General features: G+C 53.7%; 1 protein-coding gene across 1 annotated transcript in view; it reads right to left on the reverse strand.

Annotated features, from left to right (window-relative positions):
• Positions 1 to 945: 945 nt before the first annotated feature.
• Positions 946 to 19,149, reverse strand: part of Bmp7 (bone morphogenetic protein 7) — a 78,246-nt gene continuing 60,042 nt past the window's right edge. The window contains exons 4-7 of the mRNA XM_005074466.4: positions 10,462 to 10,659; positions 6,314 to 6,390; positions 4,777 to 4,887; positions 946 to 2,898 (exon numbers count right to left, since the gene is read on the reverse strand). Coding sequence (XP_005074523.1) covers positions 2,749 to 2,898; positions 4,777 to 4,887; positions 6,314 to 6,390; positions 10,462 to 10,659 — 536 coding nt within the window. The 3' untranslated portion in view covers positions 946 to 2,748. The remainder of the gene's footprint in view (positions 2,899 to 4,776; positions 4,888 to 6,313; positions 6,391 to 10,461; positions 10,660 to 19,149) is intronic.

The following is a 19,149-nucleotide window of genomic DNA, read 5'->3' on the forward strand; positions in this document are numbered from 1 at the left end:
TCTGCTCAGCTAGGGACAGCACTGCCGAGGAGCCAGGTGGCCCGTTCCACTGGCTGCTCGAGAGAAACCCAAACTTCTGATTTGCAAAAACATATCTGGCAATGAATTTGTGTTTTTAAAAATATGTAAACACCCCCGAGGGTGGGGCAGAGAGGACGAGGCACATCTGGAAGGCCACATCTGGACCTCCGGTTTGTGGCTCTGGTCTTCAGCCTGGAAAACAGAACAAAAGCTAAATTGTCAGGACAGTGACAGCAGGGGTTTAGAAATTGCAAGGGCTGGAATGTGTTAGGAGCGGTTGCTGGGTCTGAGTCAACAGGGGAAGACAGAGCAGCCTGTCCAAGTATCAGCTGGGATTCTAGAAACATCCATCAGGTGACCTTAGTGCACACTTCAAAGGCAGATGGAGCCAGATGAGCGCTGCTCCAAGCTTGGCGGGGCCCACACCCTTATCCAGGCCTGTGGTGGGCCCGCCTACCTCCACAGCTGGCCTACAAGGGCAGCCCCCAACCGTCCGGGTGACGGGCACTGAATGGCGCCAGCTGTGAGACCAGGGCTGCTTTCAAGTTTGGGGCATGCACCCCCCTCTTTTCTCTCTTGTACCTCCGTTTTATTGGGATGACTAAATCCTTGACTATGTTAGCAGTAAACAGAGCTAATTTACCCCCTACCTCTTTGAAGCAGCTGCTGACGGCTGGGTTGTAATTCAGTCAAGGATCTTTGCCATCCAGCCTACCAAACTCACATTTGTTGTTTGGTTCTGTCCCTCCTTGCCTGCAGCCCCACACAGCTGCACCAAATATTGATGCGCGCCCCCATCCCCCGGGCCTGGATGATAAACATCCCGTTAATGGTAGAGATCAAGGTCGAGAGTTCTCAGCATACGAGGCTCCAGTGTCCAGGAGTACAGGGGCGAGGGGAAAGACACACATACACACATGGATCTGACAACCAGAACCAAATGTCTCCTTTTATTGCAAAGTCAAACCCCTCTTTACTCTATTTATACAGACTTTTCACTAAGGACCACTTTGTGAGACAGCTATGGGTACATCGGTCCGACTGTTAATAAATAGTCTTAAATAAGAAAACAAACAGACGAAAGGAAAGCAACCCCATTGTTCTCCACACAGAGCCTTTGAAAAGAACTTCAGATGGAAATAAATAATTTCTTTGTCTTGTCACAATTATTTACACATTTAAATGTACAAAAGACACTGACTGCGGGCGGACTAGGGCCATGACCAGTAAAATGTGTACCAAGAGGGAGTCACACAAAAAGCCCCAGATCTGCCAACACACAAAACAAATTACAAGGCGAACCGCTCTCCCTCCACTGGTGGAGGCTGCAGCCCAAGGTACCGAGGAAGAAAAAAGTAAAAATAATAACAGAATCAGAGCCCAGTGTTTCCAGGATCACAGACATGGAGAACTGGTTCCCGCGTGACCAGGTCCTACAGGGTCATGGGTCCCACCTGGCTAACTCCATTCTTCGTGTAGATGCAGGAGACATCAGCAGACAGTCAGCTTTGCAGTGGAAGCTAGGAGCCGGAGATGATAGCACGGACACCACAGAGCCGGGCGTGGCGGGCTTGCTTGAGGCAGGAAGTGTGGTTAGGAAATTACTCTCAAGTCCATCTAAGTCTAGTTCATCCCTGTACCCAGGCTCCCTCAAGTCCAGGAACCCACTTGGTTCAGGGCCTTCTGCTAGGGGCTGAGAGTGAGGCGAGGCCGTCGAATAGGGCAGGACCTGGCTCTGGAGTTGGGCCAGAGAGGCCTCGCTTAGAGGACAGTGCCCTGAAGCCCCTGCACCCTGGGCCTTGGGCATCCCCTGTGCTGCTTCGCCTAGGCCCGGAGTACCAGTTCGGTCCTGCCTCTGGGCTTGGTCACTTAGAGTCTCCTCATTATTTCCTAGCGTGGGGCAGGAATTGGGACCCAGGGGCTGGCAGAGCCATTCCAAAGTCTGTGTGTTTCACATGTGCGTGCATGTGTGCGTGCGTGTTTCACATGTGCGTGGGTGTGTGCGCCTCCCTGATTTCCCATCCCAACATACTTCCTTTGAGGCCAGTACTCCCTGGCCTCTTCCAAGCAGACTTCCCTCCTTCCCCTCCCTGCATAGTGGATTCGGGCAGGTCTGGGTAAACACTTGGCCCTGCAGCCTCAGAAGGAAACCAAGTGGAAAGGAGGCAGGGGATTCCCCAGCCTCCATGGGCCCCAGCTTCTGTTTATGAAGTCAGAATAAACCGAGGAACGGGGATAAATTGTTTAGGAAAATATATCTGTAACATCCTAACCATTTTCATTCATGGGTTTTATTGTGACATTTTATTACAGGGACTTCTGCTTGGTTTTCCTTTAGCACAGACGTAAGCGCCCACCCTGGCTATGGGCTATGCCCTTCCTCCTGCTGCAGGACGGCCTGGCTGAAGGACAGTTGTGATTACCTCTCAAGGACTCAGAGCAACACAGAGACCACGTGGCCAATGGACTCTTTCTTGGAAGATATTTTCCCTGCTAGATGTCGCCTGCGGCAGCTTGTAAGATCTTGTCCATAATGTGCCAGAGTTACAGCCCGCTTGCCAGCCACTGGGCGCTCGGGTTTCTAATGCCTTACGTATTTCCGGTTGGGGAGGTGAGGGGAAGGCTCAGGAAAGGTGACTGGTCTGTTGGCTCCTCGCCAAGGTGGGCAGCTGAGAGACTAGATGGTGAGACACCACAGATCTGGAACAATGTGGCCCGGAGAAGAGGCTAGTGGCAGCCACAGGCCCGGACCACCATGTTCCTGTACTTCTTCAGGATGACATTGGAGCTGTCGTCGAAGTAGAGGACGGATATGGCGTTGAGCTGGGTGGGCGCGCAGCAAGGCTTAGGCACCGTGTCGGGGTTGATGAAGTGAACCTGCAAGCCACCAACACAAACCACGGTGAGAGGCGGTGAGGCCCTCTGTGGGTTTCTAGAGTTCTCTAGAAACCATCTACTGTCTGGCTAAGACGACCATAAGGCACAGGTGAGCATGTCTCGTGACCCAGCTCGGCTCACGACTCACCTCCACCATGCCGACGAGGAACCCAGCGGGCACAGTCTCCCGCACACATCTGAGGCGGGAGAGACAGCTGGGGCTCCAAACTGAGCCTCCTCCCTGACTGCTGCCCATTCAAAAAGCATCTGTCTTAAGGGATGGGTTTTAGCTCAGTGGTAGGGTGCTTGCCTAGCACGCACAAGGTCCTGGGTTCGAGTCCCCAGCGTGACAGTGATTATAAAGACGGGGCTGTTTTGCTCACAGGTTCCTGGGCACCCCACAGAGCATGGGGTTCAGACAAGGGAAAACTCAAATGCCGTGCAGATACCATGTGAGTACCTTTGACAAGCAAAGTGAACCTGGAGGGGAGGCAGCAGGGAGTAGTGGGGGAGTAGAGCAAACTGAACGGAGAGGCCACTGCTCATCCAAGCTGACCCCAGCACAGCTGGCCAGTCCGTGCCGTTAGGTGGACCCAGTGCTTAAGGCCGGCCAGGGGTTCAGTTCTTCTCATGTGTTATCGGTTTGAGATAGGGGCTCGTCTATCCCAGGACTGACCTTGAACTTGCCAAAGACGATCCTCTGGCTCCCACCTCCCGAGGGCTGGGTTGAAATGACAGACCTGAACCACCGCACCCAGCTTATTCAGCGCTAGGGACTGAACCCCAGGGCTTTGTGCACTCCAGGTAAGCAGTCCACTACCTGAGCCACAACCCCAGCTCCTGGTTTGTTATTAATGGGCAACTTCTGGGTACTGAGCCAACCAGGGATGGCAAACAAATATATCTCAGCAGCTGGCTCGGTTCTCGGCTCACGGCCTCCAGGCTTGTGACCTCCGAGGTGGCTCCTTCCATCTCCTCTGATGGACAGTACCAAATCCTTACGCACCTCTACCCTTCCCAACTTGCTCCTCTTTGGATAAGTTTAACAAAGTCCTGGGTGTGTTGGCTCATTTCCACTGTGGAGTGCCTCACTAGGATTCCCCGAGAAGGTTTTATCCCCTAGTCCATGTGACCACAGAAGCCGCCTCCCTCCAGCACTGGACACTTACATGGACCCTGAGGTAAAATGTTAACAGAAGCAGCTGTGTCCCTGGGCCTCCAAGGCCGTGGTGAAGGGTGCCTGGAAGAGCCCTGAAGGCAACAGGACACAGCACCGTCCGGGTGCTCGGAGCAGGTCAGGTAAGCCACACCGGCAGAGCACCAGGTCCAGACGGCTCGTTCCATCCCTGGCTGCAGACTCCATCCCAAATGCAGTCTTGGATTTTACAGTCCAGGGGAAGGGGAAGTTTTGGAAACCAGTGCTTAAAGATAGCCCTTGCTAGCCGGGTGATAGTGGCGCATGCCTTTAATTCTGCACTTGAGAGGCAGAGGCAGGTGGGTCTCTGAGTTCGAGTCCAGAGTGAGTTCCAGGACAGCAAGGGCTACACAAAGAAACTTTGTCTCAAGGACGTGGGTAGGGGGAGAATAAAGATATCCCTTGCTGCCCAGTTTGGGGTGCAGGCCTAAAATTGCAGCTACTCGGAGTCTGAGGCAGGAAGATCACAAATCATCACACAGTATGCCATGCTGACACCCAATTTGTATACATAAATTCATCTTTATACCACTATACGCCTAAAACATTCTTTCCTTTTATACAGCAGGGACCCATAAGAGTCATGACACCCCTAGACAGACAACCGCTCAGGTTCTGGGTAAAGGCAGTAGAAACCACTCACACTCCCAATAGGCCACCCCCCCACCCTGGGAGGCACCTACCAGTGTCTGGACGATGGCGTGGTTGGTGGCGTTCATGTAGGAGTTCAGAGGGAAGGCACACTCCCCTTCACAGTAATAGGCAGCATAGCCTTCAGGTGCAATGATCCAGTCCTGCAAAGGGAGGAAGAGTCAGGCCAGCTCCTAACCAGACCCTGCAGAGAGCCCAGGGTAGTGCCCCGCCCCTGTGTGTCCCACCCTGTGTGTCCTACCCTGTGTGGGGTCCTTCCTCACGTCTAGGGGACACAGGCTCAGGCTATGCTTTTCTGAGTTATGGGGGTCCCTTCAGGGGCAGGAAAATGAGCATGGTATTTTGTGAGCCCAGCCGAAGGAAAAGAGAAACGACTTGAGGCTTGGAGAGGACGCCCTTGTGTTACGTCTCCTGGACCAGAGGCGCAACCACAGCAGGGAGTGAGTAAAGGTCAGAGACCACAGCTAGAACCACTGCTTGGGGTGGTGTTGCCTTAGCTCGTTCCCAGGTGTGTCCATCCCACAGGCTAGACCTTGTACCCACTGGGTAATAACAGCTACAAATGAAACCCAACAAAATACCGTAAAGAGTTAAAACATTTTGATTCCCCCCCCCCCCCGCACCTTCTTTATATGTATGGTTTCAGAGTGAACTTTGTAAATGACAACATTTTGTCCCATTGTCAAGACAGGACATGTCTGTGAGTCTAAACCAGACCTCCCTGCTGGCGCGCCTTCTTGAGCAAGAGACTAGTGACCCTCTGTGGCTCGGGTCATCCAGGCAGAGTATTCTCTGAGCTCTGGAAGTGTGCTGTCATGCTGCAGGAGTGTCCGGCATGGTGGTGCAGTCTAGGGACTGGAAGCGGAGAGCTCCTGTTACAGCAGTGTCCGGCACAGCACGCCGGAGAAACAGTATGTGCAGAACCTCACTTCCGCCACAGCAGCCTGCTTGCTTGGCTCAGAAACAAACACCCGATCTGAGTCACAGAACAGCGTGGAGGGAAGGGAGGAGGAAGCTGGCCCTCCAGGGCTGGGTTTGAACCCACGATCATATGTGGGAGAAGCAGCCAGCTAAGGGGTGGGTGGGACTAGGCTGTGCATGAAGAATGAAGTTCACACCTCAGAAAGCGCGGTGTTTCAAGCTCTGACCCCAGAGTCAATCACACCGTTGGTGTCATGGGCTGTCACGGATGTCCTCATATGTTCAGGTCAGGGCTCGTGGCATCGGACATCTCACCAGCAGACAAGAACTGTAGACTGGCCTGGGACTGAGCTGGTAGAGTGCTTGCCTAGCATACAGGGCACTCTGGGTTCCCTGTCCCAGCACAGCAAAAACTAGGCATGGTGACACACTCCTGCAATCCCAGCACTTGGGAGGTGGATACAGGAGGAGGCTGAGTACAGGGTCATCTAGGCTACACAGTGAGTTTGATGGTCGTCTGGGACATAGGGGGGACCCTGTCCCTGAGAGGAAAAAGACATGAACTGTGACACTCTGTACCCATGGAAACAGCCCTGTGGCTGGCAGGGACAGAGAAAGCCCAGTGTGTGGCAGCCCAACCATCCTTACCTGCCAGCCGAGGTCTCGGAAGCTGACGTACAGCTCGTGTTTCTTGCAGGCTTGCCTCTGGTCACTGCTGCTGTTTTCTGCATGGACAGGGAGGAAAGCCCAGCGAGGAGAGAGAAACACACACATGTTCAAATCCCTGTGGTTCCGCAGGGGAAGTCGGCCACTGGACTCAGGGGCTGAAGGACAGCAACGGCTCAGATGCCAGTCTAAGGATCTGCCGCCTTCATGGTCATCTCTGGTCATCTCTGTCCCCCCCCCCATCCTGCTCTCACTATCCTGCTTCCAGATCACTCTGAGGAGGCCCACCAAGCCAGTCCCAAGATGCCCATACACCTTCAGATACAAGGAACACAGAATCAATGCTGGGGACACCACCAGGAAGAGACCAAAGCTCATGGCCCCCAGCATCAACTGAGTTTCTTTACGGAACAAGAACAGTGTGCTTGGGTTTTCTAGAAGGATGGTGGTTTGTAGCATTTGGGCTGGAGAATGCACTTTGTAAACACTGGGGATCTTCTGTCTGTCTGTCCCTCACACACACGTTATGGAATCTTCCTCTACTCTGCAGCTGCACAAATAGTTGGCACTTAATTAATGCCTTGCCCAACCTGACTCATCCCAGGGTTTTCCATCACCTTGTCTGTCACCCGTCCTTGCCCATAAAGCCTGGGACCCTGGTCTACACTATAGAGCCCTGCAGGCCGGGTGCCTGAGCGCTCAGGGGACTTCTCATCCTCACACACCCTACAACCACCCAAAGGTGATGATTGCTCCCTCTGAGCCCACTGACAGGCCACAGGGTGTCTGGTGACAAGTGACACATCCCTTAGAGTCTGGTTCTCAGAATGCATAAGAATTCAACCTGCACAGCTCTGAGGTCAAGAAGAAATAACAGGCCAGGCTATCTCAACACAGAGGTCAAGGGCCAGGGCATTATCAGAGCACAGGTCACAGAGCTGGACAACTGGTCTACCCTCTGGAACAGCTATGGAGTAGATATTTAAGGTGCCGTTGGCCACTGTGGCAAAGCCGGGGGGGGGGGGGCTGCGGCTAGCATTATCCACCTGACAAGCCCCATTCCCCTCTTCCCCGTGGAAGGAAAGAGGGAGTGGACCATCTCTTCAGCCCAGGGTGAAGCAGTCTGAGCAAGGTACAGTTCTGAGTAGAATCGCTGGGGCCAGATCGCCCACATCTCCCAGTCAGGGCGGATGCTGACCTGAGATAGGAGAAACGGTGCCGTGATAATGAGCCGTGTCTGTCACTCTGTCATGTGCAGCGAAGGGGCAGATCCCAGCGTAGATCTTTGGTTTACCATTGGAAGCTAGCTGTGGGCGTACTATGGGGGATGGGCCCTTGCTTGTCCTATCTGGGGTTGTAGCCACCCCCAGAAGAAGGGGCTTGGAATCCCCTAACATTCTCAGGTCCTTCTTAGCAGAAAAGCAAGGGAAAGGAATAAAGGAGACACCTAGCTCCCCGGGCCCCAATCTTGTCCCACGCACCCAACCCAGTACAGCAGAGAGCCAGTGAACAGCACACAATGTCAGCCACCAGTGGCTGCGCAGCCACCTCTGAAAGGCCCTGCCCAGGTAGCAGGAAGTGAGGACAAGGTGCTCAGACTTGCTTCTACACCCTAGGGGCAGCTGGAGGAGATGGCCAGTTCCCAGGGTGCCGGATTGAAGGGGACAAGGGCTGCAAGTTCTCCACCTGCATCTCAGTGGCAGGGGTGGCCCACAGGAAGGAGACTTTCAAGCAGAGGCATGCTGGGACATGTGTCTCCAGCCGGACACTTAAAAGATGATGTGCGTGCTAGAGAGGATTCAACTTGTGTGGCCCATCATGTGAGGTGTGAGCACTTCAAAGGCACTGGGCACACGCCTACGCACATGCACAGGCTGCCTCACTAAACCAGGGTGGGGCCCCAGTCCTGGTATGTTTTTTTTAATGTTAAACTTCCAGGCAGGGTTTGGAAGAACTTAAAACAAGAGTAGGGAGTTGAAATCTACAGGAGTAGGCAGAATCTGGGCCAGACTGACTAGCTGTCACTCAAGGGAGTGAGGACCCTGTCCTGGAGCTACGGAAGTAGGCATTCTGTGGGACACCGTAGGGCGGAACCCTCAGCATTCCTCTTACTCCAGATGCAAACTTTGTAGATCTTCAAGGCAAGGTCGCCTTCGCTGGCATGGGACGGGCAGGAGCTTCTTGCTGGCTGAGTTTGCAAAGGCTTCTGGGAAGTTTCAGATTCTGAAGGGAACTCTCCTTCACCCACCCTCCCTAGAGCACCCAGCATGACCTCACACCTACACTGCACACAGCCTGAAACCATAAAACTCCCACTCCTGTTTGGGATGGATTTCAACTCGAAGATGAGACTCCCAAGAGAATTCCACCCACCCGTGGCTCCGGCTGCCTCCTCCGTCCCAGCCACCAGTCTCAAAGGTGTCAGAAAAGCTAAACCATGAGACTTAGCACCCCAGGGTGCACAGGCCTCCCCAGTGGGACCAGCCTGGCCTTGCTCACAGGCTTCAGCTCAGTTCCCATAGGGACTCTTTCTGCACCCCGGAATGAGCGAGTTACCCAGTCACCATCCCCAATCCTGGGCCTGACACTGCATACGAATGAGGGTGACAATCACTTCTACCTGTCCCAAATAGTTTCTATATCTAGGCTTCCACCACAGAACCCCAATCCCAGCAAAAACAAGGCCCCCAAAAAGGAAGGAACTCACTCTTTTTTAAATCAGGGGCCCACAGACCCCTTTGAGATGCCTATAACAGCCCTACCCGACAGGAGAGCATGCTCACGAAGTCCCTGTTCACGCTCAGGATGCTGGCAGAGCAGGTAGGTGACTCTGGGTGACTGCTCAGAACGGCAGTTTGCAGGCTATGCCTCGCCCCCAGTTGACCTGTTTTACAAATCAACTGCGCTGCCCTGAATGATGAGGCAGACAGACTCTGCATCTTATTTATACAAGTAAAACAGCACCATCGGCTGCAACAACAGAGTGTGACTTCCGGGTCATTTATTTGTGTCTATAAACAATGCCATCTAGGAATATAGCTGATGTCCGAAACATCAGACTAATGAGCCACCCATCATACCAGACAGAACTCTCTTATCTGGGCTAGAATTGAAGGAACAGCCTACACAGATATGCGGGCACAGCGATCCAGGTACTGGTCACTGGTCATGAACCTTGGCCAGGAAAATTGCCACAGGGAAGGACTCCAGCCCCAAGGCCTGGCTGTCACCCTCAGCCCTCTGCAAATCAACACCAAAGCTCACCTAGGCCTGCATTCGACAACTCTGCTCTGGATAGACCTGAGCTCAGCCCGAGACTCTGTTATCTCGTCCCCGTAGAGACCTTCCCTGCAGGCGAGTCGGCTGTGCTCTCCAGCTTTTAGGGCAGTCTTGCTGGGTAGCATTGCCTCTTCCTGAACAGCTTCTTATCCACTCTGTAGTGTGTGTGCTAACGTGTCATGCTACACATGTGTAATGCGTGCTGAGTCATTAATTGCTGAGTAGTTAAGACCGACTTACTGCTAAACATTGGAATAAAAACCTATGACTGGAAGTGCCCGTGTCTACCAAGGGAAAGCGGTAGTTGGTGCATCAGAGCCAACGAAACTGGCACAGCCTCTGAATTAATAATAAATTCTGATGCCACGGAAAGAGGACTGTGTCTCTACCCACCAAAGTCTCCCCAGGGTACTGGGGGGGAAACAGGAAGTCCAACCACTACAGCAGGCTACCTCCTCCCTTCAGAAATTCAATGACTATGGATCTCAAGACAAGAGGGAGAAGCCATGTGCAGTGCATGGTGCCCTGAAATGGAGGGGTGGGGGCTGGGGGGGGGGCGAGGCAATGGCCTAGTGGCCTCACTTTTTGGTTCTAAACAGCCCAAACTCCCCTGGGTGTTTCCTTAGAATCGCAAGGCCAGGAGCTGGAAGACTGAGCCAGCTTGGAGCCCTCACAAGCAGGCTTTGCTTGACTTGTGTCTAGCCTTGCCCTGCTTCAAGGTCACCAGAGTCCCGGAGAAGCTGCGTGCTGGACAGGCATGTCCCAGCTTACAGACTGACCTGTTCTGGAACCACCCACGACACATTTGCACATATGGTCCCCTGTGTCTGCTCGGACCTGCGTCGGCCTACCTGCCACACTGGCCATCCTCAGTGCCTCTTGGTTCTTGGGCGTCTTGGAGCGGTTCTGGCTGCGCTGCTTGCCCCCAGTGGACCGGATGCTACGCAGATGGACCTCTGTGGCCTTGAAGAAGGCCACCATGAAGGGCTGCTTGTTCTGGGGCCCGTGCCGCCCAATCAGGCCAGCCAACTTGGGGTTGATGCTCTGCCCTGCAGAGGGACGTTCATTACAGAGGTGCGGGGACAGGGAAGGGGTGGGGGAGGGCACCACCCCATCTTCACCTCCCCCCTCCCCCATCCGCTGCTATCCATTTATCCAGGACTATCTGGGCAACTCCAGGAGCTGTTTTAAGGGTGCCGGGGGTCTCAGTGCAGCTCCCACTGCGTTGGCCAGAGTGGGTCACTTGTCTGGCCAGGCTTCAAGGAGTAGGGAATATAACTGACGTGTGCCAAGGAGGCGGGCATGGGGGCCGAAGCCTGAGGACAATGGAGAGGCCGCCAGAGGAGAAACCAGACGGCAGTGAGGAGTGAGCCCCAAGAATGTGGGAAAGGGCACTGTGAGTGGAGGGCCCTGCAGAAATAAAGGACCTGGAGGGGAAGCTGTAACCAGGAGACTGAGAGCCTGGGGGGGGGGGCAGAAGCTGTAACCAGGAGACTGAGAGCCTGGGGCGGGGGGGGCAGAAGCTGTAACCAGGAGACTGAGAGCCTGGGGCGGGGGGGGGTGTAGAGCAGGCTCACAAGGTGACAACTGACAGCAGGCTAGAAGCACAGATCGATCACCTCCAGGCTGTGGCAAGCATTTTGCCTGAACAAGGTCTTGGCAGGTGTAAGCCCTTGAGAAACAGCTAGGCCATGCAGGACAGGGTTTCAAGCCAGGGGCCAGGGGCTTCGTGAAAATGAGAGGCTACACATCACCGCAGATGCCAGGAGCTGTCTGCAATGGAGGGGCCAGACAGGACCTTCCTGGACCCAGGGAAGGCACACAGACTGTGAGAGCTGGGTATAGGACTTCTGCCCTTACCTGGGGACAGTTAAGCTGTGACACTTGTGGAACTCGGTCACAGATACCCAGAGTGGGACAGGGCGGGACTATAGAAAGCAGAGCTACTGAGCTGGGGACTTCTAAGATGACCTTGGGCTGGCCCTGAAACTGGACAAGCTGAGGGACAGAAGCCAGGGCTCAGGCTGATACAGCTGGATGGCCTAGGAGGGTTCCACGGGACCAGCCTGAGGCAGCGGAAGTGAGCCTGGTCAGAAATGGTCAGATTCCTGTGTGGCCCGCCTCAGACACCCTCCCACTGTGGCCTCTGCTGCCTGCTTCGCGTTCCAGAAGATGCTGATTTCAACTTTCTGTTTGCAAAGAGTCACATGAAATGGGGGGGGGCTTGGTGGTGCATGCCTGCCGTCTCAGCTACCCTGGAGGTTGAGGCAGGAGGATCAAAAGTTCAGTTCTGTGGGAGGCGGAGAGACTTGCCTCAGAATAACAGAATGAAGAGGACTTGGAATGGGATTTAAATCAACGTAGAGTGTAATGTGTACAAGGCTGTGAGCTCCACCCCAGCATCACACACACACACACACACCATATATACACACACCACACATACACTCACACCATACACACACACACACTCATACACATACCATATACACACACACTCCATACACACATTCACACACACACCACACACACTCATACACATACCATATATACACACACCACACATACACTCACACCATACACACACACACACTCATACACATACCATACACACATACACACACACACACACACACACAGGGAGGGAGGGGGAGAGAGAGAGAGAGAGAGAGAGAGAGAGAGAGAGAGAGAGAGAGAGAGAGAGAGAGAGAGAGAGAGAGAGAGAGAGAGCATTTACCCACCAGCCAGCTTTCTGCAGTGGGAATGTACAGAGGCAGTAATGAGTTTCAGACCTGGAAAATGGCAGGTTCTGGTGTGTTCTGAAGGAAACTCAAGGAATTTACTGAGAAACCGTTAAAAAGGGCCAAGGAAAAGACAGTTCCGCGAGACTGGCACATCCTTGGCTAAAGCCATGAAGACTTTTTACAAAGATGGAAAACTGAGGCAGGGGGCTGGGAAGTGGATTATGGGAGACAAAGTATAGTTTAACGTAACAGATGCTTCGTGAAATCCCTTCTTGGAACCAAGGGGCGGGGTTAGGATGGGGGCAGGGTTAGGTTAGGGTTAGGGTTAGGGTTAGAGCTAGGGTTTACAGTTAGGGTTATGGTTGGTTAGGGTTAGAGTTGAGTTAGAGCTAGGGTTGGGTTAGGGTTGAGTTAGAGTCTGGGTTAGGGTTAGGGTTGAGCAAGGGTTAGGGCTAGGGCCATGTTGGAAGTCTGAGGTCCTCAGCTGATCTGAGAAGGACCTAGGTGAATGACCGGACAAGCTTTCGCCTGGGGTGTGAGGACATGCAGACAGGCCCAAGCTCTCTGATTCAAAGTTCTCACTTTAACGCCCCTCCTCCCACGGTGATATACAGCTGAGCTCAGTTCTGTGTCTTAGGGGTCTGAACCCAGGAGGCTAGACAAACATGATGGTTAACCCCAAGTTCCCTCTGTCTTCCACAGAATTGAGGACGTGCAGCAGAGTGTGCAGGCTCTCCTAATTAGGAAGGATCTTGAAAAGTGGGAGCAGGAGGTAGGCACCCCCAAGAGAGCCTGGAAATGCAGAACCCAGAGTTAGAAGTATGGACACGAACATCCAGGCTGTAACTGCCGATTTTGATTGTCAATGGAAACAAACCTCCGGTTATGTGTACGGGGCAGTTTCTAGACTGGCTTAATTGACCTGGGAGGACCTACCCTCAGGGTAGGCAGTATTGCCCCTATCTCCAGGGTGGGCCAGGTCCTGGAATGAGTATGAAAAGGAAAGGGGGCTGAGTGTCCATTTCTGTCTGCTTCTTGGTTGTGGGTACAATGTCGCCAGTAGCCTCACACCCCCAATGTTGCGATGGATAGTACCATCAAGTCTTGCTCCAAAACAAAGCTTTCCTAAGTTGCTCTTGTCACAACACTGAGAAAAAGTGACTCACATGCAGGTCCTGGGCTGTCTGCCCCAAGGCCCTGACGGTATGATGACTCCGTCCACCTTCCCATGGGCCCACAGTGATGAGCTCGTTGGAAACAGCATTTAATGTGACACCTGGTGATGGATCCCTCAGAGCTGGGAGACATCGATGAAGGCAGTGCCTACCACACACGGCAGAACAACATCAGAACGCCCTGCCTAAAAAACGTGTAACTCAGAGAGCCACGACACCAAGTCCGACCCCAGATGAGGCTGAGCGGTGGGGAGGACATTTCACCCCAGCTGCTACATCCAAGTCCACTGACAGAAGCAAGGCCAGCAAAAGCGATGGTTCTGGAGGGCCTCGGCCCCTCCCCATCAGGAAGTCCCATCAGCTAGTGTCCTCAGGCAGGTCAGACCCAGGGAAGCCCAGCCTCCAGGCCTGGCTCAGTCCTGGGAGCTAGTGTGGTTTTTAAGAGTTCATGTTTAAGAAAACACACTTCCCCAGCCCCCATAATTTACCTCCCCCCCGCTTTCATCATCCAGCTCTCCTGCATTCTTGAGCAGGGTCCCCCCCAGTTCACCCATCTATAACGTGAGTGAGTCTATAAAAGGAACCATTAAAGCCGGGCCCCAAGGAATTGCGCTTCCCCCCTGGAAGGCTTTTAGGGCAGAATAAAAATGCCTGGCCTAAAACCCTGATGCCTCTCTGGACCCCTTAAATCCAGGTGCCAAGAGTCCCCAGTCCCCACAGCCCTTTCCATCTGCTGGCCAGTGCTGGGAGCTGTCGGCAAGGCCCCCTCCATTGGTCATACCCTCTGCTAGGAAGGAGCCAAACCCCGCACCCGCCACCAGCTGCCGGCACAGCCTTGATTTCCCCCCCGTGTAAAATGGGATGAGGCCATTGGTCTCACGTCCCTGCTTCCCTGGCAAGTGGCACACTTTTCACCCAGTCAGCTTCGCTCGAGCTGATGCGGCCCTGGCCTTAGGGCTGGGAGGGATGCGGTTTGACAAGAGGGGCTAATCCTCCTGGCGCACAGTCACTGTCACTGCTCAGGGGTGAGACGTGACCCAGTTGAGCCAGAACACAGAAGAGAGGTGTTCCGGACATTTCTAGAAAACACACTTGCTGCTCTCATGCTCGGAAGAAACGTATTGTCTCAGCAGTGTTGAGGGAGACAGGTGGCATTCCTGAAACTACCCTCCTGTCCTGAGCCCAGGGAAGCCATACTTCCAAACAAGGGCTACCCATGGAAGGAGCAACACAGAAGGGGTGCCTTGTGACACAGCTGTCACTGGGCCAAGCCAGCACGCAGCCTTCATTCTCACCCCAACCACCACCAAGAATGCCCCGCCTCAGTGACTAAGTCTAGACCCTGGGATCATCCTCACCCCCTCCTCAGAGGCTGGTGACAGGGAACACGGGCACAAGTCATCTCTGGGCTGGCATGGAGCTGGCCCCCAGGAGCAAGCTCTGACTCTGTCTTCATTGCCCAATCTGGTGAAAGACCCCACTTCCTGTGTAAAGACTGCAAGACGGCCCAACTGCAACTGTTTGCCTTCAGCAGGAAGCAGGGCTTTAGAGGAATTTAAACACACACCTTCGTTGCCACCATGGCTAAAGTTAGAATCAGAGACACACTCAGGGTGTGTATAAAGAACTGTCCCGAGGGGTTCAGCTGAGGAGGGAAGACCACCATGAATGTGGGGGGCTGGGGTCCCACTGAGTCAGAGAAAGAGAGCTAAGCCCCAGCATTCATCTCTCTCTCCTCCCTGACTGCTGGCACCCCATGACCAGTTGCCAGAACTTCTCTGCAGCGACAGAATGTCCCCCCAAACTACGAGCCAACGTCAACCTCCCGCCACGCCCCCTCACCCGCACCTTAAACCACCCCTGTTGGGTCACAGCGGGGCAGCTGACACAGCCACACCACACTCCACACGGTGTCCACAGCGGCATTATTCCCAGAGGCAGAAACCACAGCCACGGCATGAGGGAGACAGGAGGAGGGCAGGAAGGTGGAGGGACCACCACAGGTGTGGGCCCTTGGAGGGTGATCTATGCGCTGGACGGTACTCAAGCAGCCTCCCGCAGGACCCCAATGTCACATGGCCCCTCAGAAGCAAAGGGTCCTGGATGGAAAGCCCTGGCTGGCTGTCACTCTGTCTGCCTTGTCCCAGGTGTTCATATACAAAGTAATAACCATAAATTATTGAGATGTGGCTCCGAGCCAGAGCACTTACCAACATGCAGGAGGACCTGAGCTCATTCTCTACTGGTAGATGTCACATCATAATACCACGACTTGTTATATACAGTGGCGTGCCTATATACATTCATATACATATCCACACAGGCATACATATATACACATACAAGTACATAGTTGATACGGGGTCTCACTATATGATCCAGGCTGGCCTTGAACCCACAATCATCCTCCTGCTTCCCCTCCTGAGTACTGAGATTACAGGCATGGCCACCACACTATGCTCTTCATTTTGATATCGAACAAGGGGGGAGTCAAGAAAGGGTGATTGTAGTTGGGCGGTGGTGGCGCACACCTTTAATACCAGCACTCGGGAGGCAGAGGCAGGAGGATCTCTGTGAATTTGAGGCCAGCCTGGTTTACAGAGTGAGTTTCAGGACAGGTACGGCTGTTACAGGGAGAAACCCTGTCTTGAAAAAACAAAAAACCAAAAACAAACAAACAAACAAAAAACCCAACCAAACAAAAAAGGGTGATCTTAAGAATCCATAAAATCTGTCTTTGGAAAAATTAGAAAACATGCCTATTTTAGCTGAGGGTTAGCCAACTGGTGTTCTTCCCCATCCAAAAGCCCACAGATCTGCCAGCAACAGGGCAGGTTTGGGAAGTAAGGAAGCAGGCTGCCCCACCTGAACTTGGGACTTCAGGAGAGCAAATCCCGTTCGCTACACGCAGGGCTGTGCTGCAGGCCTGGCAAGCAGTCCTGGTCACGCAGATTCAGCTGGCATCTTGCGTCTCCCTAAGGCTGAGCCAGGACGTCCTTCTCACTGGGAACCGAGAACCTCCTTGGGGCCACAGCAGGCAGGAGTGTGGGAGGCAGCCGGGCAGGTAGTGGATGAGACCAGAGTGGGCTGCTCCTTCCTGGGGCCCACGCTGGCCCTCACTGTCGTGGCCTCCTCGTCCTGTGTCTTGAGACAAGGTCTCCTGTAGCCCAAGCTAGTGTTAAGTTCATTACATAGCTGGGGCTGGCCTTGAACTTCCGGTCCTGCCTCCTCTACCTCTAGAGTGCTGGAATTCCAGGCGTGCACCACGCAACCCCTTTATGAGGTGCTAGAGATCAAACCCAGAACTTCAAACGCTCCAGACCCAGCCCTGTTTATTTTATTCCCTTTAAAAGTTAGAAATAGTAAAAAAAAAAAAAAAGACTTTTTAGGGGGTGGGCTATGTGTGTTTAGCAGTTTTGTTTGCAAATCTGCAGGTTGACATGTATGTCGATGTCAACGGCAACAGCAGGTTGGTTGAGTCAATGCCAACACACACACACACACACACACACACACACACACACACACACACTCTGACTCTTCCAGTTCTCAGCAGGACACTGCTCTCAGAGGCCACAAACCACGTCTGGGGACACGTATGTCAGGGGGGAGCCTGACGCACAGAAACCAGCCATTGCCTCGGTTCACCACCCTGAGGCACTGAGTGTGACTTGGAGTCTCCCTGAGGCTCTGCATCTCCTTGAACCATCACTCACTCCTCCAGTCTCCTGCACCGACTTACTTATCAACGCGCTTCCCAGATTCTTCCATGAAGCTCCAGGTTTCCACTGTTAACCCTTTTCATTGCCCGGTAGGAAGTATTTCACAACACACGCCTCATAGTCCATTTATCCAATCACCTGGTGAGGTCTTGGGTAGTGTCCGGGGTTGGTTATTACAGACATAATGAGAAGCAACCACACACGGGTTGTCACGGGAACCCGCCTTCTCATTTCCTGTGCTCTCCAGCTCCTCCCTCCCAACTCAACATACTCTCCAGTGGAAGGGCCAGGGGACCCGCCAGCGAGGCCTGCCCAGAGGGTCCAGGCAGAGTAACAAAGTGTGATCAGAGGAGAGCTACCGGGCAGCCAGCGGGAGATGCAGACCTCACTGCCCACACGGGGTCTCCGGCCTCCCTCCTCCGTGGAGGCTGCAGACCGTTTCTCCCGCCTCACTTGTTCCGGGGCTGTGTGATGTGGGCTTCTCAGAAGCACCTCCCTCCCCGACAAGGCTGGCATGAGGAGAAGTGTGAATCACTTATCCTACCCATTGAGTCCCTTCTCCCTCTACTCCTGGGGATCTGAACTGGAGGCAGCCATCTTGCCAAGGGTACTGGGATGGGGCCCAGGACGAAAGGCCAGTGTGCTCAGGTGATGGGCTAAAAGGTGAAAGTCTTGACACCACAGATACTCTGACCCAGGGATCAGCAAACTGCATCCTGCAACTGGCCAACTGCCTGCTTTAGCAAATAAAGTTTTATTAGAACACCTCTAGTGCACAGTTGCAAAATGCAGCCATTGGCTACCCTCATGCTGACTAGCACTGGTGAAAGCAAACAACTCCCCCTTCAGACCCGAAGCATCCAGTCTCTGGAACATTCTAGAAGGCATGCGCTGACATCTGCTCCCATCCGCACTGACACTGGGCCTACTCATTTCCAGATCATAAGGAAAACTCCGGTGGGATCTGGGGAGCGCTCGGCTGGTAGAGCACTTGCCTAGTACTCACAGGGCCCTAGGTTTGATCCCTGCTACTGCATAAAACCAGGCCTGCTGGTGCATGCCTGTAATCCCAGCACTGGGAGACGGAGGAGGAAGGATCAGAAGTTCAAGGTCACCCTTGACTACGTAACAAGTTTGAAACCAGTCTGAGTTAATACAAGATCCTAACTTTAAAATATATATAACTTTAAAAAAATATATGAAAAGAAAACCATTGGCCCTTCCCAAAGATACGACACCATTGTGTTTCTGCTGAGTGACAGTGCGAGAACCTTCTTCTTACAGATGTGGGTCCCTGTAGCAGAGGGCCGAGGAGGAATGCGTACCTGGCTAGCTGACTCGGGATGGCACGTTTCGCTTTGCACCATTCACTAAAGGGTAGGCAGATGTCAGGAGGAAAAGGACCAGGCTTGGATGCAGGCCAAGGCTTGCGGGGGGCCTTCAGGAGGGCATGGGGGTGTGGGGAATGAGCTGAGGGCAGGGACCAGCAGGTGCTTTGGGGCACCTAGGGGCATGAGCAGAGTGGGGGGGCGGCAGCTGACGGCTCTTAGAAATATCCTGGAGCAGGCCGAGAGCACAAGTGGGCTCTGGAAAAGGGGGTGCCCCCCATGTGGAGGGTAGGGGCCTGCTTCCCCAAGGCTTGTTTGCTCTCGAGGCCCCAGCCACACCTCTGGAAGCCTAAGAACATTTTTCATACAGTAGAAAAATAGATTCCAGCCACTGCATCAGAAGGACCCAGACCCAACGGTCTGCTGGGCCCCGAGAAGGCAGTCTCAGCTGCTAGGCCGTTCTCTGTCTCTTGGGATTCTGGGTAAAAAGGCCGATGGGCCTCTTCCGTTCTCTGTCTCTTGGGATTCTGGGTAAAAAGGCCGATGGGCCTCTTCCGTTCTCTGTCTCTT

This window comes from Mesocricetus auratus, unplaced genomic scaffold (assembly GCF_017639785.1).
Source record: "Mesocricetus auratus isolate SY011 unplaced genomic scaffold, BCM_Maur_2.0 Super-Scaffold_100028, whole genome shotgun sequence".
NCBI classification, from domain to species: domain Eukaryota; kingdom Metazoa; phylum Chordata; class Mammalia; order Rodentia; family Cricetidae; genus Mesocricetus; species Mesocricetus auratus.